At 34.6% G+C, this 27,105-nt stretch overlaps 1 protein-coding gene across 1 annotated transcript in view; it reads left to right on the forward strand.

Moving 5' to 3' along the window:
- The window catches only part of SGCZ (sarcoglycan zeta), a 477,798-nt gene that overhangs the window by 438,984 nt on the left and 11,709 nt on the right, over positions 1-27,105 (forward strand). Inside the window, exons 5-6 of the mRNA XM_025886299.2 lie at positions 14,815-14,887; positions 25,935-26,058. Coding sequence (XP_025742084.1) covers positions 14,815-14,887; positions 25,935-26,058 — 197 coding nt within the window. The remainder of the gene's footprint in view (positions 1-14,814; positions 14,888-25,934; positions 26,059-27,105) is intronic.

The raw sequence follows: 27,105 nt of genomic DNA on the forward strand, positions 1-27,105 counted from the left end.
ATATATATATATATATATATATATATACCACATCTTTATCCATTCAATTGTCAATGGACATCTTGGCTCTTTCCACAGTTTGGCTATTGTGGACATTGCTGCTATAAACATCGGGGTGCACATGCCACTTCAGATCCCTACATTTGTATTAAGATTTTATTTTTAAGCAATCTCCACACCCAACATGGGGCTCGAACTCACAACCCCAAGATATATTTTTTTAAAGATTTTATTTGTTTATTTGACAGATACATAGCAAGAGAGGGAACACAAGCAGGGGTAGTGAGAGAGGGAGAAGCAGGCTTCCCACTGAGCAGGGAGCCCGGTGCGGGGCTCGATCCCAGGAGCCTGGGATCATGACCTGAGCTGAAGGCAGATGCTTAACAACTGAGATACCCAGGCGCCCCACAACCCCGAGATTTAGAATCATAGGCTCCACCAACTGAGCCACCCAGGCGCCCTGATAATAATCTTTAAAAAAAAAAAAAATCTCACACGGTTCTCTGAGTAAGAGAGGACACACAGCACACAGTTTCGTTTTGTTTTACACATAAGAAAATGAAGATTTTAAATAGCTAAGTGACTTATTCAATGCCACACTGCTAGTGAGACCTACTGAGACAACACATTGAGCTGTTTTCTGTGGTATTGCATGTCCCCTCCAATGTCACCCTACTGAAAATTATATACTTTCTGATACTTTGTGTAGTGAACTGACAAAATAAATATCAGCACACAATCATTTAACTGAATAGCAGACTTTAAATCATCTAACTTTGAGCCTGATTTCTCTTTAGGATTTTAAGAAAAAAAACGAAACATTTTAATTTGAAACAAGTGTGGAAATTTGGTAAGACATGTTACTTCAAAATGGCTATCTAAAAAAAATAAAAACAAACTCCAGAAAAGGTTTTATTTTCAGTGAAAAATGCACTTTCTATAAATTCCACAAATACTTTAGTCACTTTCCAAACAGCCACATAATGGCATCCATTTGCTGTGACCCTAAAGTGGAAAATAGTAAATAAAGCTTTGTTTCAGCCATGAAGATAATAGAAACCAATATGACAGGCCGACTTTTCTAGTATCCAGGTCACTAGAAAAGATTCAAATACAATTACATCTCTTTTCTGTTTTCGTTTATAATGTCCTGATTAGTAGTGACATGGAGCATTTTTTCCCCCCAGTGTACTGACTGTTCAGGTTTCTCTTTTTGTGAATTACTCATTGGTATTTTTTTAATGAGTTTTTGTTTTCTTATTGATCTCTAGGAGTTCCTTATGTTTTCTGGATGTTAATTGTGTATCAGTTATATTTGCTGTTGAAGATGTGTTTTTTATCTAACTTTGCTTAAGGGTCTATTTATTGTGAAGAAAAATTTTATCTTAATATAGTCAAATTTATTGTTTTCTTAAAGCTTTTTATTTTTTCTGTCTTAAGAATGTATCCACACCTTCCCATAACAAATATATTTTTGACTTTAAACTTTCTGCAAGACCAAAGAGTTTAACTTGGTACCACAATGCAGTTTTCATTTGTTTCATTTGATTACAAATGATCTGAACTGTGTTTTCAGATGGTTGTTGAACTTTAATGATCCTTTTTTTGTGAAATATCTCTCCATGTTCTTAGTCATTTTCTGTGAGTTTCACTTTTCTCAATTACTTTTTAGAGTTCTTTATATATTTGGAAATTGATCTTTGTCAATTACATGTGCTACAAATATTTTCTCCAAGATCAAGGTTTGCCTTATTTCAATTTCTTATGATGTCCTTTGTTCAGCAGAAATTCTTAATTTCAGAATAAATTCTTAAATTCAGAAATTCATTATAACTTTGCCCATCACATTTTTAATCCTGCTGAAATTTATTTTTGCAGTAATAAATACAATTTGATCTTCCCATATGTGTAAACAATTATCCTAGCATCATTTATTGACTAGTCACTTGTTTCCCCACTTACATTTAGTAGTGACTGTCATAAATCAACTTCCCATACAGATGTAAGTGTGCTGGTCTGTTTCTGGGGCCTTCTTTATTCCACTGTCTATGGCTCTCTTTCTCTCTCTACCAGAGCCACACTGACTTAGTAACTAGAACTTTATGTATGTCTTGTGATCTGGTAGGGAAACTCTGCAAAGGGGTTCAGAATTGCCTTATTATTCTTGGCCCAATATTCTTCCAGATAGATTTAGAATCAGCTTGTCAAATTCCATGAAAATATCATCGATGATCTGAGATTGTACTAAATCTATTCAAGGTTTTGGGGGAAATTAACAACTTTAGATTCATATCTTCTTATTTATGATCACATTATATTCTTCTAACATTTAAAATTGCTTTAATATCTTTTGGTTAAATTTAATAATTCATTCTATAAAGGGTTTCCAGAACTTTTATTAAACTTTAAGTCAAAATAGTTCTCTTACTAATTTTATTAAATCATCTGTATGTTCTTTTAGGTTTCCTGTGTAGAAACCATATTATATATGAAGCATGAAAATTTTGTTACTTTTTCCCCCAAACAATATGCTTTTCATGTACCTGCATTTTCCCTTCCCTTCCTTCCACGTGGTTGTATAAGAACTATAGTGGGGACTTGAATCCAAGTGGTGATTCTAGGCAAAAAGTAAAACCACATCACGCTTTCACGGCTGTTACCCATAAGGGAAATGTTTTACTGTGTCACCAGTAAGTTTGAGGTTGTTGTAGGTTTTGGGATTTTGTTGTAGATGACTCTAACCTGTGGGCGAAAGTTTACCTGCATTCCTATTTTTCTCAAAGGTGGAAATTGTTATTGTGGTGGTTGTTGTTAATCATGGAAAAACGTGAACTTTTTGAGTGGTAGGTCTGAATCTTTTGCTATGATTATAAAATGTTCTCCAGGCATAAATTAGTATGGAGAATTTTATTAATTAATTTTCTGCTGTTAAACAAAAATTACATTCATGTAATAAATACTAAAGAAATGATCCTGATATTTCTTACTTTACTGTTGGTTTCAACATGATATTTTCTTTAGGATCTTTGAATCTATACCCATGAACAAATATTCTGTCTTGTGCAGTTCTTGTCTGCGTTTGGTATTGAAAATATCCTTCATATATTAAGGCATCGTGTTTTCTCTTTTCCAGTTCCCTGGACAAGTTTCTATTAGATTGGAATTTTCTTTGGAGAATATTGTCAGGACTCATAAACTAAAACATCTGGGTCTGGTACTCCTCAGTGAGATGCTATACTCTCCAGTCATACACACACACACACACACACACACACACAGATGTGTATGTTTGTGTCACAACTTATTCTTTCTAGAAAAAAATGAAACCTTTATATTGAAAATATTGTATCTCTGCTTGAGAGGTCCATGGTGAAATATTTGGTGAACATATCAGAGTATTCCAGAAATGTAAAATCACAGGGGCACCTGGGTGGCTCAGTCAGTGAAGCAGCGGACTCTTGATTTCTGTTCGGGTCATGATCTCAGGTTCCTCGGATGGAGCCCGGCGTCCGGCTCTGAGCTCAGCTGGGAGTCTGCTAGAGGATTCTCCCTATCTCTCTCCCTCTACCTCTCCCCTAACTCGCACATGTGCTCTCTCTCTCTCTCTAAAATAAATAAATAAATCATATATATATGTGTGTGTATGTATATATAAAATCATGAATCTAGATGATCCTCTTGTACATTACCTCCCCCCCAGTTTACCAGCACAGACCCATTTATATGAAAAGATCTAGTGCTAACCTTTGAAGCATTATTTTGGAGCTCAGAGGGCCACCATCTTTAAAGCTACTTGGTGTGGCACACAAACCATGCACATAAAATTCAGGGTGACATAATACCTCAAGGATTTTGAAGATCCCTGGGCTTGCCTACGAACCATGGGTGCTCAGACAAGTTATGATTTGTCTAAAACTCTAATGGCTTACTCTGCTTGGAATCGCTCTAAAGCTCATGCAGAGGCATTCACGGCAATCCGAGCGGGGAATATGATGAGTGTTCATGGTGAAGATACCATTATAGAGGGAAACAACATTCTGGTAAAAACCTGCTATTCTTTACATTAATTAAAAGTAATGCTACCAATCCTCTTGTGGGTAAAAAACAAACCGAAATAAGTGGCGCTCTCTTTGTTTACTTATTGGCACACAATGAATTACATGGCGGGTGACAACATAAAATTCACAGGAGCAATCTGGAACAACAAAAGGTAAAAAATAAAATAAAATAAAATCTCATATAAATGAAAGGATGAAGGAAATTTATTTTGGCATTAACACCTGTTTAATAATGTCTGTGTACCTAGCTGTTTCCCATTTGGGCTCTATCTGTGTACGCCACGCTCTTGTGTTATTACAGGATAAGCTTTTGAAACTTGAATTTTTCACCTGAATTTTTATAAAACTCAGTTGTTATTACTAAATGAGTGAAAACATAAATATCAAGGCAAATTGCCTGTACAAACATTCCAGATTCTGACTGTGTCCACATCAACAGAGATGCTCTGAAAACCATAGGTAAAACGATGATGTTTTAGAGTCACTGAGATATCTTTTTTTTTTAAAGATTTTATTTATTTGAGAGAGGGTAAGAGAGAGAGAGCACGAGCTTGGGGAGGGGCAGAGGGAGAAGCAGACTCCCTGCCAAGCAGGGAGCAATGATGAGGTGAGGCTAGATCCTAGGACCCTGAGATCCTGACCTGACCCACTAAGCCACCCAGCTGCCCCAGTCATTTAGAAATCTTGAGATTAGAAGGAAAGTCTAAATTGTGTTGAATGTGATATCATGTTAAAAGTCCTAGCTTTTTGTTCACATGTCACTTTGTACAGATTAACCATATAGTTAAGGGTCATAAAGCTATTTACAGAATTAGCATCTTTTGAATATACAAGGTTGTGGGGCTTTTTTTCAAAATGAAAAAAGAGAGTGGAAAGTTCAAATAAATCCATAAACAATGTAATATCTGAAGCCACTGAAGACAATTAGGTACTATCTGTTTTGGACAACTTCCCTACTGATTTTTGTTTTCCATAAAAAGCAATGGAAATGTATCCATTCGATGTCAGTATATCAAAAATCTTAGGGGGCGAAAATTAAGAAATGAAACTACTGCTAAGACAATGAGTCCCCATCCTTGTGCATTCCACTAGGTAATGATCAGCACAGTGGCCAGTAGGAAACAGTCTTCCTGCCTGTGACTCATAGAAGCAGAAAGCCCATCTTCTCTACAGAGACGAATCTAAACAGGGGTGAAGAACCTGAGGAATAAAATATGTCAAAAAGGCAGAATTAAGGTATTCACTTTTCTTCCCCAAAGCAACCTGAGTTTTTCTTGCAACTGACAGTAGATTTTTAGATAAGTGAATTTCCACAAGGATCCAAAAAGCTTAAATTGCGTATAGATTGAGCGATGATTTGGTTTCTAAAGGAGAGGATTACACAGAAAATGGGCATGCATAAGAATGAACATGACCTTAAAGAAGCAAAACTAGTATTAGATATACTATCTGCGTGTAGGTAGAATGCCCAAAGCTCAAAACAAAATATACTACTTAAGTATTTCAAAGCTTCCAAAAAGTATTTAAATGTGGTAAAAAGGTAATTCACCTAGAGATCTGGTTTTACTAATTTTCTAAATCTTACCATGAACTAATCTTTCATGAATTTTCTAACAAAAAGAAATAACAAAAACAATATAGGTAGTTCATTTGTTACCAAGTTATTTTATAGGTTTACATTTTAATTTCTGTTAGAATGTTTACAATGTAGTGATAAATCAATTCAAAACTTCCTACCTTTTAATAAATCCATAATAATAGAATCTTATGACTATTATGTTTACTAAAAAATGTTCTTGGTGACATCTTTTCATTTAGGATTTTCTAAAAGCCTTAGGTATGTACTGCTTCTCATTCCTTTAGTGTATGTAAGTAAAGTAAAGGGCAAAATGACAACCTCAGTAATTACAGACCTTAGAATTACTTATTATTTCCTGACTGTGTATAGTCTCAGAGTGAATGAGGAAAGCTCTCCTTAACTATTCTAAAAAATTTTTTGGAAGTGGGAACTTGAATGAGGGGTTACTTCTGTATCTTTTTCCTAGATGTAATTTTCATCAAACTACTTATTCAATATGAACATAATTTATTTTCTTTTCCCTTCTGTTTACTTCACACATGCTTTAAAATTTCAATTATTTTTGCTTCATTGAAAGCCATAGAAAGAATTAACAAGTGAAGAAGTATTCTCCCTTAAATAATCAGAGAAATAAATGCTAGTAAAATAAAAACTACTTGAACATTTTAAAATATGAGCAAGAAGGCTGTCTGCATTATTTCTAGTCCTGTGATATATTTTAAGTCTTTTTTTTTATTAGTGACAAATCAAATATTTTTGAAATACACTTCATCTTGAAGAAAATAGTTTTATTCTAATGCATTTTCCATCTGATTAAGTATATTTTCCATTATCTCTTTTTATCTTTTGAAAACCTTCAGAAATGGAAGAGAGGACATGATTTGGCATCTGGGAGTAAATCCCTTGAGATATTTTTTAAATTACAAAAAATGCTGACTGAAAAGTAAAAACAGATTTTGAAATAATATATTTTCAGAAATTGTGGCAGCTTATTCTCCCATCTCAAATGAACAACATGCTGTTTTTTGTTTCCATCAGAAAGACAATTTAACAATATTGTTTCCCTGTTTCGCTAGAATAATTAACATTGGCTAGGCTCATAGTAACAGTTTCAATAAATTCAGATCATCACCTCAGGATATTAATAACCCAATTTGTATTGAGGTATTAAACAAAGAAATATGTTAAGAAACCGAAAGTTCCCATGTTTTACATATAAATTATAAATAGAATAATTTTTAATGTCTTCCTGCTTTCCTTCTTTACTTCCCATTCTTTCATTTACTGACCTCAACTATATATCAGAATCCAAGATCAGTGCCAAGTGTATAAAAATAATTAAGACAAAGTCCTTGAGTTCAAGGAGCTCATAAGTTACTGGGTTAGAGGTCAAAGCAAATTGCCCAGCAGTATGATAAATGCTATACCAGTAATTTTCACAAGGAGCTGGGGAAGCTGAGCAGAGGGAAGAAAAGCCAAAAAGATGCAGATAATGTTTATTTCATAGAGAAAATAATCTGGAATCAGATCCTAAAGAATTTGTAGAGATTACCATCAAAGGGGAGAGGGATGGGGGTATGTTGGGAAGAAGCAGTATTCATGACAGTTCGTAAACATCTCAAAATCTCCAAGAGTTTTATTGTCACTGAAGTGTAAAATGCGTAGCACTGCTAAGAGGTAAATTCTGCTAAGGCTTTTGGACTTGACTTCTATAAATGATTGGATTCTGGAAGCATTGTAAGTGAGAATTGCACAGTTTTGTTTGATTTTTGTTTTTGTTTGTTTTAAAGATTTCTATTTATCTATTTGAGAGGGAGCAAGAGAGAAAGAGAGAGGGAGAGAGAGAGAGTGAGTTGGGGGGAGCAGCAGAGGAGAGGGAGAAGCAGACTCCCCGCTGAGCAGGGAGCCTGACCTGGGGTCCCTTCCCAGGAACCGGGTATCGTGACCTGAGCCAAAGGCAGGCGCTTAAATGACTGAGCCACCCAGGCGCCCCTCACCTTTGTTTTAGAGTGTTAGTTGGCAGTGGTATGGAGGAATAATTGAGAGAAAATAAAAGTGATATTGAAGTTGTGGAAAGAAGTAAACTAATAAGAAAGTTGAACAAGAAAGGACATTTCAGTATACTTCCCAGCTTCCGAATTAAGTATTTAGGGGACACCTGGGTGGCTCAGTTGGTTAAGCATCTCCTTTGGCTCAGGTCGTGACCCCAGGATCCTGGAATCAAGTTCCCCATAGGGCTTTTTGCTCAGCATAGAGCCTGCTTCTCCCTCTCCCCACTCATGTTCTCTCTCTCTCTCTCTGACAAATAAATAAATAAAATCTTTTTTAAAAAGTGTTTAAGACATGATTGTACCATTCATCAAACTAACATTAAAAACAGGAGAAAAAAACTTTCAAAGGAATGTTGTTGAAATATTGATCCTTACCAATATTGATAAGGATCAATATTTATTAATTATCTTACATATGTAAGACACCATGTTGTGCATCAGAATCCAGTGGGGTATGAGCAGTATGTCTTTGATTTTTTTTAACTCTAGATGCGGAGCGATACATATAATTTAAAATGTAAAATTTTAGGATAGATATGGTAAGATCTAAATGAGCATGACAGGCAATAAACCCTAAATATATTCAGAGGATGAACAGATTACATTTACCTTAAGAGGTGGGAAAAGTAGTAAAGAGACTTCATAGATGAGTAGAGGAAAAGAAGGCTGAGCAGGTGGATTGGCCCAGACTATGGAAGTCTTGTATGCTGGGGAGAAGCAGTATCCAAGAAAATAATACAGCTCTTTGCAGGGGTGAGATATGAAGAGGTTTGGTAAGTTTAATCTAGACCCATGTAGGTTGTGTTTTGTGGAGGTAGCTGGAAGCAGGAGCACCATTTAGATCATTAAAATAACACAAGTGGGAGATGTATGTTGAAATGTGTTGACATTTTAAGGGTAACGATGTGCTTGCAGGAGTCATAGAAACTCTTTCTAATGGAGTAGAAGAAATGACAGTTAATAGCTTACTTTTGCCAATATGATTACTCCATCCTTTCTCTAAAGTATTTTTTTCTTTTGATTTGTAGGGATAAACTCATTTCCACTTCTATTTAAGGAGAAATGAGAAGAGTTATAATATACACATTTTGACATGTTTGGGAAAAAATTCATATTAACTGTGACTGTTAGAAACTGAAGGTACCTTAGAGATCATGTTATTTAGTGCCTAATTTTTTAAAAGATTTATTTATTTGAGAGAGAGAGAGAGAGAGAGAGTAAGCACGAGGGAAGGAAGAGAGGGAGAGGAAAAGACACAGACTGCACTGAGCACAGAGCCTGACATGGGGCTCAGTTCCATGACTTCAAGATCATGACCTGAGCTGAAATCAAGAGTAAGCGCTTACCTGACTGAGCCGCTCAGGCGCCTCTGAGTGCCTCATTTTACAAATGGCAACCAGAGGGCTTTAAATACTTATCAAATATCAAAAAACAAATTAGAGGCAGATCTGGGAATAGAATGAAACTGTTCACCTTCGAATCTTTGACTTTACCAATTTAGATTTGGAGGGAAAGAGGTGCAAATAAAGGAAAAAGAAAGCAAGGCATGAAAGATTATTTCAAAGACTGAAATAATCATTGGTATAGGTTTAAATTTGAAAAATAATGAATACATTGGAACTTTCTGGTGCCTAGGTGGTATATGAATTTGCCCTGGACTTCGTCCGTAGTCTAGTGTAGGAATTTAAGATGCTGCCTAGGATTCCTATGCATTGCAGGCAGAGAGCAGGAGAGGTTATGTTCTCTTAAGCTCCTTGGCCTCATGGCCTTGATTTCCTTTCATGTTATCTCTTCTGTCCTATATTGATCTGCATGTAAAACTCATTCCCTTCTTGGTCCCCTCCAAAATAATACTACTACATAAAAACCTCAAAACATATAAATGATCATGGTAGATTTTATTGAAAAACTGAAGGCAGCAGGAGAGCCCATTTGGCAAGCATCAAGACAAATGACCTAAAAAATAGAATTTAAATGTTTCTATTTCTCTCGAGCCTCTGTCCCACAGCGTGAGGGTCCCACCCTTTCCTGATTCCTTTGTTCTCCTCCCATCTGGCTTTTCTCTCTTTTCTTCTGACTCTCCAGAACAATAGACTTTCCATGCCAGGCCTTAGCCTTCTCTTCCAAAGCCCCTTGGACCGGCTGATATGGAGACCCCAGGGAAGCCCAGTCTCTTCTGGGCCCGCACGTGCTGCTGTGTTCTTCATGTCACTTCCCACAGCTTCAGAGAGACATATTAATGGATGCCTATCTTACACTACATAACGGGCTAGGAAGTGGCACTACAGAGTGAAAAAAGGTCCTGATCTCAAATACAATTAAAAAAAAAAAAAGAAAGATTTTATAATTTGTAAAGAGCCTTTCACTGTAATTAACAGAAGAAATTGTGTACGTTTCATAGCACAGGATCAAACTTGAAGATAATGAATAAAAAGGATTATTTTTGCCTCTGAGACCTAGATGAATTCACCCAGGACTTCAGCCCTATTCCAGTGGAGGAATTTGAAGTGCTGTCTCAAGTTTATTAAATGTTTTGATGATTTAAGTCTCCTAACAGTCCCATGGACTGGATATTGGAGGTGGTGCTGCTATCAAGACTGATTCCTCCCCGCCCCAAGTTCAGAGAACTAATTGCTAGCTTGGAATTCTTATAAATTGAATGACTGAGGTTTCTCATTAAGAAGAGAAATATTCTGGGGCACCTAGGTGCCTCAGTTGGTTAAGTGCCCGACTCTTGGTTTTGGCTCAGGTCATGATCTCAGGGTCCTGGGATCGAACCCCCAAGTAGGGCTCCCTGCTCAGTGGGGAGTCTGCTTGTCCCTCTCCCCCCGCTTCTCCCCCTCCTGGTGCTCTCTCTCTCTCTGTCTCTCTCTTTCTTTACCTCTAAAATAAATAAAGTCTTAAAAAAAAGAAAGAAAGAAAGAAAGAAAGAGAAATATTCTAAGGAATGGCGTCCTATACTACTTTTTCCTTTGACTTTCAAAAGGAAGCTAAAACCCTGGGGGAGTTAATGACTGTTTCACCTACTCCAGTTGCTTGGATGATGAATTCCCAGGATATCCTGCACAGAGAGCTAATAAATATAAAACAGAAAAATCACAATCACCCATCGTAGGTAGTACAGGGTCTACTATGCATTTTTGTTTTCATTTTTCCACATTTTTTTAAACAACAGGATAAAGTTCAATTGAAAGGAAGATCGTCCTGGACAGAATTTTTTATTTAGAAGAAACTTCTTTCTCAGAGTTTCTTTCTTTCTTATTTGGGCATTAATCTACCTTATGTGGTACCTAGGCATTAGGGAATTCCTTGATTACTGAATAGAGCCTGGATTAATAAAATGCACTTACTATCTAACATTTAAGAATCTCTTTACAATGTCTAAATTTCAGATTTCAGAATTCAGCATGAGACCATGTTACTTGAAGCTGGCATTTTGGGAATAGAGATTTCACATATTAATGAGTGAATCCATGTTGGACCCTTAATTCTGCAAACACAATGTGTACCTCTTCTGTGGTGATGTTCATAAAGAAAAGTGGCAGAGAGAGCGAATTAAGGAACACCGAATTCTTACATTGAACCAGGCACATTTATATCCTATTTAAGAAAAACCTGACCCAACCTGTAAGGTTGGCATTTCTATCTTTATTTATAGCTATGGAAATTGAAGTTTGGACAGATTAAATAACTTGCTCAAGTCGTTTAGGTAAGAATGGAGCTGGGGTTGTTTCCTCCCGTGGGCTAACTTCAAAGTGCATAGTATATACATATGTCTTAAACTTACTTCTTAAACTGTCTTTAAATGTAAAGTAGGATCACAATCCATATATACTCTTAATCCTCTCCAGCAAAGCAGAATATGCCATCCTTCTTATTGTGTTTTGCAGCCAAATTTATCATATAAATGACACCTAGTCTTTTTTGACCCTAAAGTTTGCTTGTCTCATCTTTCCTGACCATTGCGATAGTCAAGTCTGTGTTTTCTCATTATCTTTAAAGAACGTCATCGCCTCAAATTATCTGAAATACCCTTCAGCATCTATACAAGCAAACATTTGGACGTTGTATCCTTTTGAATGGCCCCTTAAAACAACAATAAACAACAAATGTTTATTTAATCAACAAGTTTAAATATATATACATATAAATAGATGTCTGTGTTGTGTACCTTCTTTTTCTGTCCCTCTTCCTTTTCAGTTTCCGTGGCTTTATAACTTAAGATGTGAAATTCATCACACATTCTTTATTTTCCTGAACTAAGAGTAAATCACATCTGTATTCTTTGTACCAAATGTTGGCTGATAGTTAGGGTTAACAGGTATAATACATGACACCCTGTTAAATTTTTTTTTTTGAGAATAGGTTACAATTTATTTATTTAATTATTTTTAAAATATGTGTTTTATTTTTTATTTTTTTATTTAAATTCCAGTTAGTTAACCTGTAGTGTAACATTAGTTTCAGGTATACAATATAGTGATTCAATTTTGAGTTTCAGATAAACACCATACCATTTTACTATAAGTATGTCCCCTGAAAATGTCGCATACTTATACTGAATAATTTTTTCATATTTACCTGAAATTCAAAGGTAATTTGGTGTCCTATATATTTAATTGCACAGTCTGGCAACCTTACTAATCATCTGACATTTGTAAAAGTTCCCAATTCGAAGGAAATATGTATTTTAATTTTGATTTTTTTATACTGTGAGAGTTTGTGCCTGCTTCAGATGGCTTTTATTTTCCCCTCACTGATTTCCTTTTAAGATGATCATTGTCGCTTATTAATTGTTACCCCTTTGGCTCATTCTAGGACAATAATGGAGAGGATGAGAGTAATTTTCTCATTATCTGGAGATTTATAGTTAATTAATTATTTATGTTATTTTATTCAGTTTCCAAGCTAGCCCCTTAGGAGATATGATTACACATTATTTCTTCAAGAATTGGGTTTTTTTTTTTTTTGTTTTAATCATCAAACATTTTCTAAACTGATACTTAAAGACCTCTATCAGTTTTTAATCCTCATTGGAAAATTAAACCTTTGATAGCATTGCCCTTTTACTTTTACTGATATATTCTGTGCAAAGTTCCTATGTGTGCCATTCCATGTTTGAAAATAAGTATTGCAGGGGCGCCCGCGTGGCTCAGTCATTAAGCGTCTGCCATCGGCTGGGGTCATGATCCCAGGGTCCTGGGACGGAGCCCCATAGTGGGCTCCCTGCTCGGCGGGAAGCCTGCTTCTCCCTCTTCCACTCCCCCTGCTTGTGTTCCCTCTCTCACTATGTCTCTGTCAAATAAATAAATAAAATCTTTTAAAAAAAGGAAAAGAAAAGTATTGCAACTGCTCTTTAATTATATTTCTCTCATCTTGTCTGGGAAGTTTTCGAAGTCACAGAATAGTGGAAATTAATTTTTAAACTTTGCACATGGATAACTATTCTTTCTAGGAGTTATATCTTCTTTTAAAATGCTAAAAGAGTCTTTCCTTGAGATATGAAAATTTATACCTTGGAATGTTGTCTCAAATGCCCCACCAGCACCACAACCACAAAATGAGGGTTTTATCTAAAACCATTAATTTACTTTCAAAGACTTATCTCTAAGAATTTTCCACTCACAGAAATAAAATGTCTTACAAAATATCAAAAGAACAAACGTCATAAAGAAATAATTGCTCCAATAGTCTGTCTATATATTATAGGCCTTACAGAGTCTTTTTAGAAAAAAAACAAAACCAAACATCAACAACTACTAAAACCCAGTGAGAGGTCAACAAATGCCAATAGCTTTTAACTTATAAACTGAAGTCTGTAATCTTAGGAATTTACTGCTGCAGAACCTTATAAATTTACCCTTAGAACCATAAGATAGATGAAACCATGTTACAGTCTTTGAAAAAAATCTCTTCTCTCTGATTCAGGATCAAGGTCTGCATTGCTATTTGATGTGGAGGAGTCATCTGGTGATTTTAGTGTATTTTCTTATAAAACAACATATTTTTAAGGAATTTAAGTGTTAACTCTAGTTTTCTAGTGAAAATGTCTTCATTGCTTATTGAATCAATATATTTCCCATTATTCTTCACAATAAGCATAGGCAGCTTTGTCTTATAGGTTTAAAATTTATATTTTTATTTGCATTATTTGTATTATTTGCATTATTTCCTATAATTTGTATTAATAAGCTGATGTAGAGGCCACCATGGAGCAGACATGACGTTCCTACACCAAAATGTTTGATGAATATTAAGCCAAAAGAAAATAAAGTTATTCCAAAGGGAATGATCTAAAACATTTATGTGAAATTACAAAAGAAAAAAAAAGAGATTTTGTCATCATCATATTTAATAAATTTTTTTTTGCATTTTTAAAAAGCAAGGTCATTCTATTTAGCTCAGTTAAATTATGGAAAGGCTCTGGGAATCTGGAAAATCACATGTAGTCAATAAATGAAAGTGTAGACAGAATATAATTCAACTGCCTGAGGAAAGTGTTAGAGTGCATGACCTCTTTGGATAAGTATGACCCCACATGAAGTCAACTGTAATGAAATGATTTTGAGCAGTTCATGGTTTTAGAGAGAGCCTTACTTAGTTCCAGCAAGGTCAAAGTAAGGTACTGTGGATAATCTCTCTAATGAAAGGTTGGTGTTATGTGTAGGGAAATTGCCAAATGCCCCATGAGACCTATGTCTTTAAAAGAATTAATGATACATTACAAGAGAGCTCACTCTCCACATTTTCATCCATGCTCTGCTGTTTGTGGAAAGGTAGAACCGAGTATTATGACCTATCCCTCCCTCAAATTCATGTACCTGGAAAACAAGAAAGGAGGAGATGGTCTTTGCTCTTTGATCAGAGAGTGAAAATCCTCAGTCAATCTGAATTGCTAAATAAGGTCATCTCAAAAGTGGTCTACAGAGGGACGTTTAGATTTACCCTTCTTGGCCTTTCATTACCTTGAACACTTTTTTTTTCCAATTTTTCTCCTTCATTGTCTGTACTCCTGTTTCAAGTTGTGCCATTTTTTGGATGAATATTTGATGCATAAAAATAGAAATGAAAACCAATGTATGTGTCCACTTGCTTGTACTGACTACTGGATTCCTGTTCTGTCCAGGCACTGAAGGAGCAGTATTTGGGCACTCTGTTGAAACACCTCACATCAGAGCAGAACCTTCCCAAGATCTCAGGTAAGTTCTGGCTCTTCCAGCTCTGTCAGACTTTCCATCACTGTTGGTTTGCTCTTGATATACAAAGAAGTAAAATAGAAAATGTGTAAAAAGTTGACATTCCCTGCCTACATGGTAAATAGTCAAGTATTTGATTGAGGGCAAGAAAATGTGAGTTATTATTCTCAACTTATATATATATTTGCCCCTAATAAACATACAATGAATATAAAAATAAATATGTCAGGCAGGAAGAGTGTGGAAAAAGCAGTTATAGAGGAAGTTTAGAGGAGGACTGATAAAAATCAGGATTCCGGAAAATCTGACATAGACAATGAAACACATGATACACATAGGCAGAAAGAAAGAGGAAGCAGAGAGTAGGAAAAAAGCTATAAATAGTCAGGGAGTGTTATGTTGAGGGAAATACAAATAGTAATCAGAAAAAGGCAGAGCTTAATTGCACTATGATGGACTCCTCAATCTAATAATTCCAATGGAACAGGCTGCTTCCTGATACTGTGCTGTTTGTAAGAGGCACAGTTGTACATAACAGCCCTCACTATCCAGAAAATCATGAGACAACTTTATAGGGATTCTTCCCAGGATAATCACAGCAACTGTTAATAAAAGTTGAAATATTAAAATCTAGTAACTGATCAATGGATGTTCTTAACTCAATAAATAACTTAAGGTTTGGGGATCAAAAAGTTATTTTATATAACTTAATGTAGTAATCATTTCACAATGTATCTGTACATCAAATCATTATATAGCATACCTAAAACTAATAGAACTTTATATGTCAATAAAAAAAGATGTTTTATATAATTACTTTCTGGTAGGTAAATTACACTCCAAAATACATCTCTATGGGATTAAAAAAAGACAACAATAATGATAATAAAAAAATGAATCACATATTAAAAGTCATTTTTAAAGCTGAATCAAAATATCAACCTGGGAGACAGTCTTTGTGTTGGAAAACACAATACAAATATTAAGCAAAACCCAAATTATTTCATAAAGATCAGGTTCAGCCCTTCCCGTTTGGATGAGTGAAAAAAGATGTTCAAATGAAAATAGAAAAATAAAGTAAAAAAATTTAAATGCAAAAAAAAAGCCATACTTTCACAACAGTACAGTTTTCAGACCTTTATATAAAGTTCTGTGATAAAATTTCCTAAGGAACTCAGTTTCTCAGTATCTCAGCATTCCAGATCCAATCAGGCTGATTAACAATAATAGAAAAAGGTGGCCGTCTTCCTGTGATCAAGGCATTTTTTAGACAAAAATAATCTTTTACTCAATGCCAAAACCCCAAGGATTTAGGATGGTGGAAGAATACGTATAAACAGCATCTCATGGTGTGTTATAGTTTTAACTAATGGCTCTTTTTTCAGTTAGGAATTCAACATTTTTGTGTAATTATTTATCTTATCCCTCCTCATCTAACTAGGTTGTATGTTCCATCAGACCAGGATCTGCATCCTTCCTTGTTTATCTTTAGTGCTATAGCAGTCAACATGTATCTCATATATAATTGTGTCTGATAAATATTTGTTCATTTGAATTGCTGAAATAGCAAAACTGAATAGTGAAGATGTTGAGTGCATGTAATATAAGAAATGTCGCAGTTATTGTGTTATTAAGACCCATGTGGCCAACATTAACTTCAATTGTTTTAGAACTGTGTTTTAGTATAGATGCCAGAGTTTAGTGATTCATTCAATAAAAAGTTATTTGAATTACGCCATTCTAAAAGAAACCTCTTTTTACTTCTAACGTTTCAGTAACTATATACTCATTGTATGATTTTCATTATGAAAATCTATTGCCAAAAGAGAAATAAGAACTGCTATTTTAATTACCTTGTTGACATGTCTCAAAATTTATAAGTGTGAATGTGAATTAAATTATAATTAGTGTATAGTGTTTCTGGTTTTTGTTTTCTAATTATCCATCAATTATTTAAATCTTGCACTAAGCTAAGCTTATCTGCTAGTGCTAAAAGCAAATCAGCAACCCCCAAGATGAGTGTTACTGATCTAAATTCGAAAACTGAAACAGAAGCAAAGCACAGTAATGATGGGGGTGTTCAATTATTTATTTGTGTACATGAAGATTAAAAGCAGAGCGTCTGACAAGATTTTTACAAGTCCTGCTGAAAATTTTCCTTTCAGGGCAGTAAGAAGTACTCTTAGTTGACACCTAATTCTAATCAACAAGGTGAGGTTGGTTGGCCAGGTAAATCAAATGGTAATTTGGGGAGTAAGTAGCCGTGTTGTCTTTAATTTTGTTTTTGTTGAGAATGAAAGACTTCAGACAGGTCCTTTTCAAAAGGTTTATTAAAAAGTATAGGTGGTATTTTGGTGTGGACATGTCCATTTCTACAGTTTTATTCAACCAATGTTTGATGAGTGCTTCATGTGTGCCAAATTCTCCGCTAGTTTCCATGTGCACTTCAAACCAATACTTATAGATTTTCTATGCTGTCTTATATAAAGTGACATTGGTTTTTAGTAGGGACCTATGTGTTAAAAAGGTGAGAAAACATGTTGAATAGTCAGTAAGGACATAACAGTATATGTGTCCAGAATAACCCAAGTAGAAACATTTTCCTTTTTTATTTCTTAAATTAACATATGGCTAAATTATTACAGTCCAAAAGAGTTTCTCCATTCTCTGGTGAGGAGTGATGAAGCTCGTTGTATATCGCCCAAAGATTGTTTGGATCTGAGTTTCATTAACTGTTCCAAGGGGAAAAAAAGAAAAAAAAGAATCCAGAATTGGATTCATTTCAGTAAAATGAATTAATATTTAATGATGTAACTGGCATCTTTTCATCATGTTCATTCTCGTATGAAAATAATTTTAAACTGAAATGTTAAGTTTACAGGCTCCAAATTAATCTCCGAAAACACATAGATGTCATTTACATCATGGCTGTGTTAAAGGAAAAGCCGCCATGTGTACGGTGGTAAGGATTTTGCACTGAGTTGTTTTTTCAATGAAAGGCTAAGATAAATTTGCTGGAAAAAAATAAAATAAAACAGTATTCTGCTCCTCTCCCCTCCCCTCCCCTCCCCTTTTCCCTCTCCCTTTTTCCCCTTCCTCTCTGCCTTTCTTTCTTCTTCCCTTTTATTCTTCCATGCTATGTATGTATTTACATATTTATTTAGAGTTAATACCGAGTGACCATTATGAGAAGCTTGTCTTAGCGTGTAATCTTGGGAACACAGAGCAACAACTGATCTAGAAATTTGTTTGATCGAATTTGAAGAAAGAGACCATAATGGAAAGTGGAACTAGGCAGAAAACAGTAAAAACTGTTTTTTAGTTTTAGTTTAGAGGCAACAGAAACAATGTGATTTGCAGCTGAAGAAAACTCAGCTTGAAGTGCTAAGACATTAAAATTGCTTGTATATTCAGATCACAGTTTGCTTTGTTTTCTTTTTCCCCTAAAACATTTTTCCGTTCACTTTTCCATTCATTCCATCATCGAAATAAAAAATAGTTCATGAGTGCCCATTACGTGCCTGACACCGTGTTAAATATTTATGAAGAGCGAGGTACATGATGCTTAAGTTCTGCTTAAGTTTCTATGTAGTCATTGCATCTCGCAACTAACTTACTTTAAAAGGAGTCTGAATTCCTTTCTCAGAATGTTGAGAATTTTTCTAAAGACCTAGGGCACTCATTCTCAAATGGAGATTCGCCTAACACCTTAAAAACAAAATCTTGTTGCATCTTTGGTGTGTAAACACAGTGAAAACAGAATTTTTTGGAAAAAAACAGGTGATAACGGTGACTTGAGTTCAACATTACTCCTTTTCTCTGCTAGAATCTTATGGTACCCACTGTAAGAGCTAGTCTGAAATCTGTTGCCATGATTGCTATAATGCTTTCAAAATGAACACAATTGTACTTCACTAATTCCAATGACTAATCACATAGAAATTCACAAGCTGTGCAAATAAACATGGGTTTCATTTTTCTACAGGTCCTTTTGGAGAATGTTTTAAATTTCTAAAATTCTAAATGTCTAAAATTTCTAAATTTAAGTGTTGATCCTATGTTGCCAAGAGTTTGCTTATTAGATAGTTCTAGAAGGGAATACAGGTTTAGTCTAATTTGAGTTCCAGAGTATTCTGGAATGTTCGAGCTCCAGAATGTCTAAGTCCAGGACTTCTATAGAGATTCTAGGCTTATTTGAGAAGTCCAAGGTATTTAGAAAAAACCAATAGAACCTAACACTTAGGTAGTAAGATTTATCAATTCTTTTTCTTTATGATTTTGGGGCTTTCCATCTTGTTTCAAAGGTTTTCTTTCTTTCTTTTTTTTTTTTTTTGTATTTGGATATCTCCTGTATGTTCTTCTAATTTTCTGTCATTTGTTTTGTACAGTAGGTAATTATTTCTTAGTTTTATGTTTTGTATAAATAAAATGGGAAATTATGTTCTGAATTTTCTTCTAATTTTCCATGGAAAATTACAGTCTGTGATTTATTAGTTTTTATATTTTGAATAGTTAAAACTGGAAATTATTATTGCAGAGTATGTTAAGTATCTAATGTTAGTGTCTTTAGTATGGAGAGTCAATTTATTAAGAATTATTGATTAAATAACCTACTTTCCACCCAAAATGATTGCTACATTTCTCAGAAACTAATCTCTCATAAATACTTTTGATCTGTTTTAGATTATATTGTGTTCCATTGACAAATTTCTAGTTTTAATTCCAATCTCATTTTTAATTAAACTAATTTCAATATTAAGTTCTAATTTTAAAAGGAAAATCTCCCAACTTAACTTCATTTTTAAAATCTATTAAGTGTCACACATACTTTTTTCCCCCCAATTTAACTTCATTTTTAAAATCTATTAAGTGTCACACATACTTTTTTTTTTTAAGATTTTATTTATTCATAAGAGACAGAGAAAGAGACAGGCAGAGGAAGGGGCAAGCGCCCCTCAGGGCAGGAAGCCTAATGAGAGACTTGATCCCAGGACCACCAGATCACAACCTGAGCCAAAGGCAGACACTTAACCGACTGAGCCACCCAGGTGCCCCTGTACTTTTCTTCCAGAATAGTTTAACATAATGTTTTAAGTTTCAAGAGACTATGGAGATTTTTGTTGGGATTTTATTACATATATTTATTATTTTTTAAATATTGGAAATTTCACAATATGGAAGTAGAAATGAGTTTACTTTTATCCCAGTAAACTTATCTCAAATTTTTGAATTTTTAGGTAAAGTAATTAATATCCGATATTCTTTCTAGATATCCCTCTCCCTGAAATAACTGTAAAATACAGACATTGAGTGATATAGCATTTATATTAATATGGTAATTTAGCAGTGGGAATCAAAATATATCTTAAAAGCATCCCTATATGTCATTACTATTCTTTGAATTTTAATAGTCAATGACAGTCAATCATTAGCATCAATTAACAGTTTTCCTATTTGGATCTCCATAGCATAATGTTTTACAAATTTTAACCAAAACAAACTAAACGGATATTCTTTTAAGGTCTGAGACCACATCTTCTTTCCCAACATCTTATTATGAAAATTTTCAAATGTACTCAATGTTGAAAGCATCTTATAGTGACCACCTATATACCTCCAGCTAGATGCCTCCATCATCATAGTCCTGTATGTCTTTAATCACACATGTACACATTCCACTAGCCATCTGCCAGTATATCTTATTTTTTATGCATTTGCACATACATTGTATAAATCTGTATACTTTGTCTATTCGCTTTGGCATGCATATCATTAACTACTATTCAAGATTACTTACAGTTTCTTTTCTTTTACTGTAAAATAATTATGCAATGACATTCACAAAAATTAAGTGCACATTTCCTGAGTTTTGACAAATGCATATACCTGTATAACCCAAATTCCTGTCATGATATGAAACATTATCCTCGGGCGCCTGGGTGGCTCAGTTGGTTAAGCATCTGATTCTTGATTTCAGCTCAGGTTCTGAAATCGAGCCCCGTGGCTCTGCACTTAGTGCAGTCTGCTTGTTGCTCTCCCTCTGCTCTTCCCCCTGCTCTCTCTCTCTCTCTCTCAAATAAATAAATAAATAAAAATCTTTAAAAAAAAAAAAACACATTATCATCACCCAGAGAGTTCTCTTATGCCCTTCCCCGGAAATCCCCACCACTACCCCTCAGAAGCAATATTTTCTCTCACCTTTTTCGCCCTGGATTAGATTAGATCAATCTAGTACTAAATATAAATTAATCTACAATATGTACTCTTCTTTGCAAGATTTCTTTCACTCCACATGATATTTTTGAGATCCATCTGTGTTGTTGTCTGTATCAGTAGTTCTTTCGTTGTTCTTTCTGCTTTACTGCCGGTTACTATTCCATTATATGAACATACAATATTTTATTTATGCATTTCCCTCTTGATAGACACTTGGGATATAACCGGCATGTATTAAGTTTTATATGAAAATGTCAGAGCTTTCCAAAGTGATTATATCATTTTCTGCTAAAAATAAATGAGAATTTCAGTAGCTGCACATCTTCCCCAGTATTCAGTGTTAGCATTCTTATTAATCTGAGCCGTTCTGGTGGATGTTTAGTGGTATTCCACGTCTTTAATTTGCCATCACTTGAGTAGTGACATTAATGACTTTTTCATGTGTATATGGAACAACCATATATATTGTTTAGTGAAGTGTTTGTTCAAATCTTTTGTCCATATTTTAATTGTGTTTTTTGTATTTTTATCTTTGAGCTGGAAGATTATTTATATATCCTGGCACCAGTCCTTTGTAACATCTGTATTTTGTGGATGTTGTCTCCCAGTCTATGGATATATTCATTTTATTGATGGATTTTGAAAAGCAGCTTTTCATCTTGAAGACAAATAACTTATGTTTTAAAATATTTACTTGTCATTCTTTTTTGTGGTCTAAGAAAGTTTTGCCTACTCCCAAGTCATAAAGATATTTTCCTGCCCCTCCCCACACTTGCACGCAAATGCCCGCGCTCTCTCTCTAAAATAAATAAATCTTTAAAAAAATAAGAGTCTTATGTTTTAGCTTTTACTCTTGATAACACTGGGTGGTATAGATTGAAGTTCATTTTCTCCCTATAGAGATTCCAGCACTGTTTTTACTTTGCTTTTTCTCACTGGATCACTTTACTGTCTTTGTCAAAAATCAGATGACCATACTTGTTAAAGTCTATTTCTAGAGTTTCTATGTTATTCCATTGATGTATTTGTTATTCTTATGCCAGGCCAGCAACTCTCTTCATTATTATAGCTTTGCTTGAAGTGCTCAAAATGCTTAAAGGTTTTGTTTTGTTTTGTTTTGTTTTGCTTTTTGAATGCCTGGAATGCCTTTGCATTTATTTATTTATTTGTTTGTTTGTTTATTATGTTCTGATAGCCAACATATAGTACAACATTGTTGTTCTTTTTCAAGGTGGGTTTGGAGATTCTGAGATCTTTGCATTAGTTACCTAATCCTAAGCAAATGACTTAACCACACTAAGATTCAACTACTTCCTAAGTAAAATGTGGATAGAGTATGCATTTCTCAGTATTGATGGGATGATTATGAGATAATCCATGCAAAGTTTTAAGCACAGAATGAGTTGAAGAGACTGTCTTTTCCCCATTGGATAGTCTTTCCTGCTTTGGTGAAAATTAATTGACCATATAGTTGCGGAAATAAGGTTTATATTATATCTTAATTATTACCACACTTAGTTTTATCAAGATTAACAAAGCATACAGTTGAAACCTGTTTAATTCAGTCTTAATCTCTTCATAACTTGAAGGATTTAGCAATACTATAAAATTGCTACCACTTTTTGAATGTTTTTATGTCCTCTGAGCAGTTTTACATACATATAAATTATATAAATTATTAAGTATATATGTATATATGTATATACATGTTTGGCCTCCAGTGCCCTGGTATCAGGAATTCAGCCTGTCTATTCAGTTCTCTTCTTTTTCCCTGGGGTTGCATCACTGTACCAAGGGGTTTACACTGTGCCAAAGCTTTTGGGGTGACATTTGGTCATTGAGAGCCTCATGACCCATGACTCATGATCTCTTGTCCTCAGTCATCCTGAGATATCACTACTATCCTCAGACCTCTAACACCTAAGAATAAAGGCCCCACATCGTAGGACTTTGCTTCAGGTAGCCGAACACAGAGAACAATTTGAAACCAATTCTGTTGATTTCCCATCCAAATCTTTATCCTGTGAATCAAGAAAACAGTTCTCCAACAAGTGGAAATATACGACAAGCTCTCACTGACTTTGGTTTTCTTCTGATGTTTTTTTCCATGTGCTGAATCATTTTCAACACACTAAACGGCTAGGTTTTCTTCAACTCAAAATGTCTATTAGATTAGGAAACTTAAAAGTTCTTTATCAACTTCTCTGCTCCATCTTCTGCTGCTTGTGGCAAAATACACGGTATAGTGAATGGCAGAACTGCAAGGGGGGACAGGGAAGGAAATCCCATCAGTATCTCAAAATACTACCCCACCACATATTTATCTCCCTTAATTCCCCCAAGACATATCTTATGGCCCCATAAGAAAATATTATAATTTTCAATTTAGAGATGTTGAAATTGAGTCTTATTGCTGCTGGCTAACATTCTTGAACCCATCTCTCAGTCTTTATTGCCTGTTTGAATAGTCTATGGCTATGCTGGCAATGGATACCTGAGGTCTAAAATGAAGATGAATATAATAAACATTTTCTGATTAAGTAATTACTAAAGATGAAAATGGAAAAACTCAAAAGCCCATAAAGACTTAACATATTTTAATGCTCTAGTACCAAGTGTCAAACACAGTAGAAATATGATACAAAAACATGAGCACATTTAATACGGGTATCTTACTATCAAATATATGAGTAAGAACCTCAACCCTTATCCCTGGAAACAAACTAAATCATATCAGTTATTTGATAAAGTAAGGGTGCTTTTTCTGCCACTTACAAGTTCACTGAGTTGTGTTTGCTTGAATGTCAGATTCATAATCTGTTTTAGAATAATTCATTTTAATTACGTACCTGACTTCTGTTTGAATGGTTCATCATATCCAAACTTATATAATTACATTTAATGTTATGGATAATTAACCAATGAAAATAGTAGTGGTCACAGATATAATACTCAAGATGGCATATATTTGGGGATGTATTAGGAGAAATCAATTATAAAATACACAGTTTAATAGAAATGTAGAGTCTTTGTGCAAAGTGTGAGGATTATGAGTGAAAAATACAATTATCTTATTTTCAAGTTTTTAAATGCTGTGTGAAAATGTGATTTTTATTTTTCTAAAAAAATACAAACATTTCTTTTAACCAATGAAAATAGTAGTGGTCACAGATATACTACTCAAGATGGCATATATTTGGGGATGTATTAGGAGAAATCAATTATAAAATACACAGTTTAATAGAAATGTAGTCTTTGTGCAAAGTGTGAGGATTATGAGTGAAAAATACAATTATCTTATTTTCAAGTTTTTAAATGCTGTGTGAAAATGTGATTTTTATTTTTCTAAAAAAATACAAACATTTCTTTTAAAAAATGTATATATATATATATATATATATATATACACACACACACATATATTCAAAATCTGACCCCTCCAGGGATTTTATAAAGATGTTCCAAGAGGCCCACAGAGATGAAAGTTTCAAAGTTGCTTTGGTGGGTGAAAAAAAATTGAAAATGTCAAATTTACTTCTTTTAAATGCTAGCTCTACTCCTTCAATATCACTTTAAAGTCTTTAAGTTCAACTTCACTACTGAGAGAGAGCTGATCTTCAGAGTTCAAACTATTTGATGTAGTTTTCCTGCAAAACAGCTCTGGATCTGTTGCCTCAGAGGAAACCAGTTGCTCTGGATGATGGTGAATGTGAGATGTGAGCCTGAGGGGACTCTTGTCTTAAAGTTGTGTGGGCAAGGGAACCACACACAATCGCTGCCCAGAACAGTGTTTATCCAAAAAGACCAACTTGGGGATAGTCCCTGTGCTCACACTTGTGTTTTTTTTTCCTTTTTACAATTAATTTTATTCAAAGAAATGCATCGCTCTTTTAAATAAACTATACACCACAAAATTTCTCTTTAGATTGAATCTTTCAGGAGTAATTTAGTAGACTTAAAGCTTTAGTGAAAAATACATGAAATACAGAGTGACTAAAGTTTTTTACCACTGTATTCTAGCTTCCATGTTCTGCCTTCTTTTGCCCTTTTCTCTAGTTTTATAATTAAAGGTAATTTTGAAACTGCCTCCCAACTAGCTATTCTGCAGGCACAACTATCTAAAACAGTTGTTTTTTTTTTTCCCTCATAATTTCTGCAGTCAATCTTTAATCATACTTGAGCTGGTGTTATCACCCCTCATTTACTTGCTCTCTCTCAGGCTAATGTCATTCATTCTGTGGACATTTTCCTGGGCCAGTAGAGGCCAGCTCTTCCTGTAGGAAGATGTAGGAAAGGGCTTCTTCCTGCATTTTAATTAATTTCTAAAAGTATAATGAGTAGTTTGAAAATTTTCAGGTCTACAAAATTTTGACTGTGGAATGCTTGAAAGTTCATAATATTAATGATTTTCATTAAACCTCTCTCTTCTTTGCAAGACTCTTTATTGAGGGATAGTTACATGCTAAGTTGGTACAAATATATTTAATAAAACTCCATCATTAATTTTGAAAATATATAAAAGATTTAAACAAGTAAACTTATAAAGACCTACTTTTCATGTGCATTGTGAAAGGAAACAGCATAAGAAACTCTTATCAAATCATTAAACAAATGAGAGTAAATAATTGATGCTAGCAAATGAAGAGTTTCATAAAAAGCCAAAAAATAGATAAGACAATCAAAAATGATTCTAACACTCATTTTGGCTTCTGAAATGGAAAGGATTTTTATTTATGCCTACCTGTTTGTTTGTTTTAGTTACTAATGTTATCTTTTAGTCCATCATAATTTGTTTTTCTTTTTACTATGAAGGAGTCTTTTGTTTTGCTCTTAGGCTTGAATCACCCACCAGGTCCTTGATAATGGAAGCTCCACGAGGGGTCCAGGTGAGTGCTGCTGCAGGAGACTTCAAGGCCACCTGCAGGAAGGAGCTCCATCTGCAGTCTACAGAAGGGGAGGTGAGTTCCCAGGGGCAGAGACTGGCCCTTTACTGCTGAGGGTGCTTCTCTAATTATATTCATATTGCTCCAGGTGACTGATTCATGAGAGAGCTTAAATTTTGGAAATATAATACTTCCTGAATATGAAATTTGGTAAATCTGATATTATTTTCTTAAAACAAAGCACCATTTGTTTTCTATGGAAAGATACCTGTTCATAAGTCAGTTATAAGTGGGACATCTAAATTCCTGTAGTTTCAGAATTGGCAGATAAACATAATGGATATCAAGATAGTATCAAGAATGAAGGCAGTCTTTTTTTTTTTTTTCTTTTTTGGTCTTCCAAAAAGTACTTTGGATGTTTGTTTATTTCTGTAGAAATGGTTCCTATATTCTTCTAAAAGAAAAATGAAACAAAAGTTATTTTACTATTTAGCCCAATTGTTATTCCCTAGATAAGGAGATAGATACGAGCTAACATTTTTCTCCCATGTTACTTTATTTCCTCCAAGAATCTCCTGTCAGTCTGTTGTCCTTCCTTTAAGATGATTCCCGTTCCCTCACTGCTGTAAAGAACGCTTTGTCTTCCATCTGGCACTGGAATGCCCTAGGCACACATTCATTCCATGTACCTTGTTACATACACTGTGATTGGTGTGCCAGCAGAATGACAATTTTGTCAGTTCTGGAAATTTCTCAGCATTGCTTCTTCTCCTATTACCACTCCCCATTTCCTCTATGGCCCTTTTCTGAAACTTGGAAGAAACAAATGTAGGGGGGGAAATCAGAGGGGGAGACGAACCATGAGAGATGATGGATTATGAAAAACAAACTGAGGGTTCTAGAGGGGAGGGGGGTGGGGGGATGGGTTAGCCTGGTGATGGGTATTAAAGAGGGTACGTACTGCATGGAGCACTGGATGTTATACCCAAACAATGAATCGTGGATCACTACATCAAAAAATAATGGTGTATGGTGACTAACAACATAATAAAATAAAATTAAAAAAAAAAAAGAAACACACAGTGTTTCTTTCATTCCCTTACCCTCCATATCTCTTAGCCT

This window comes from Callorhinus ursinus, unplaced genomic scaffold (assembly GCF_003265705.2).
Source record: "Callorhinus ursinus isolate GAN/ISIS: 27379988/994484 unplaced genomic scaffold, GSC_fseal_2.0 scaffold17, whole genome shotgun sequence".
NCBI classification, from domain to species: Eukaryota; Metazoa; Chordata; class Mammalia; order Carnivora; family Otariidae; genus Callorhinus; species Callorhinus ursinus.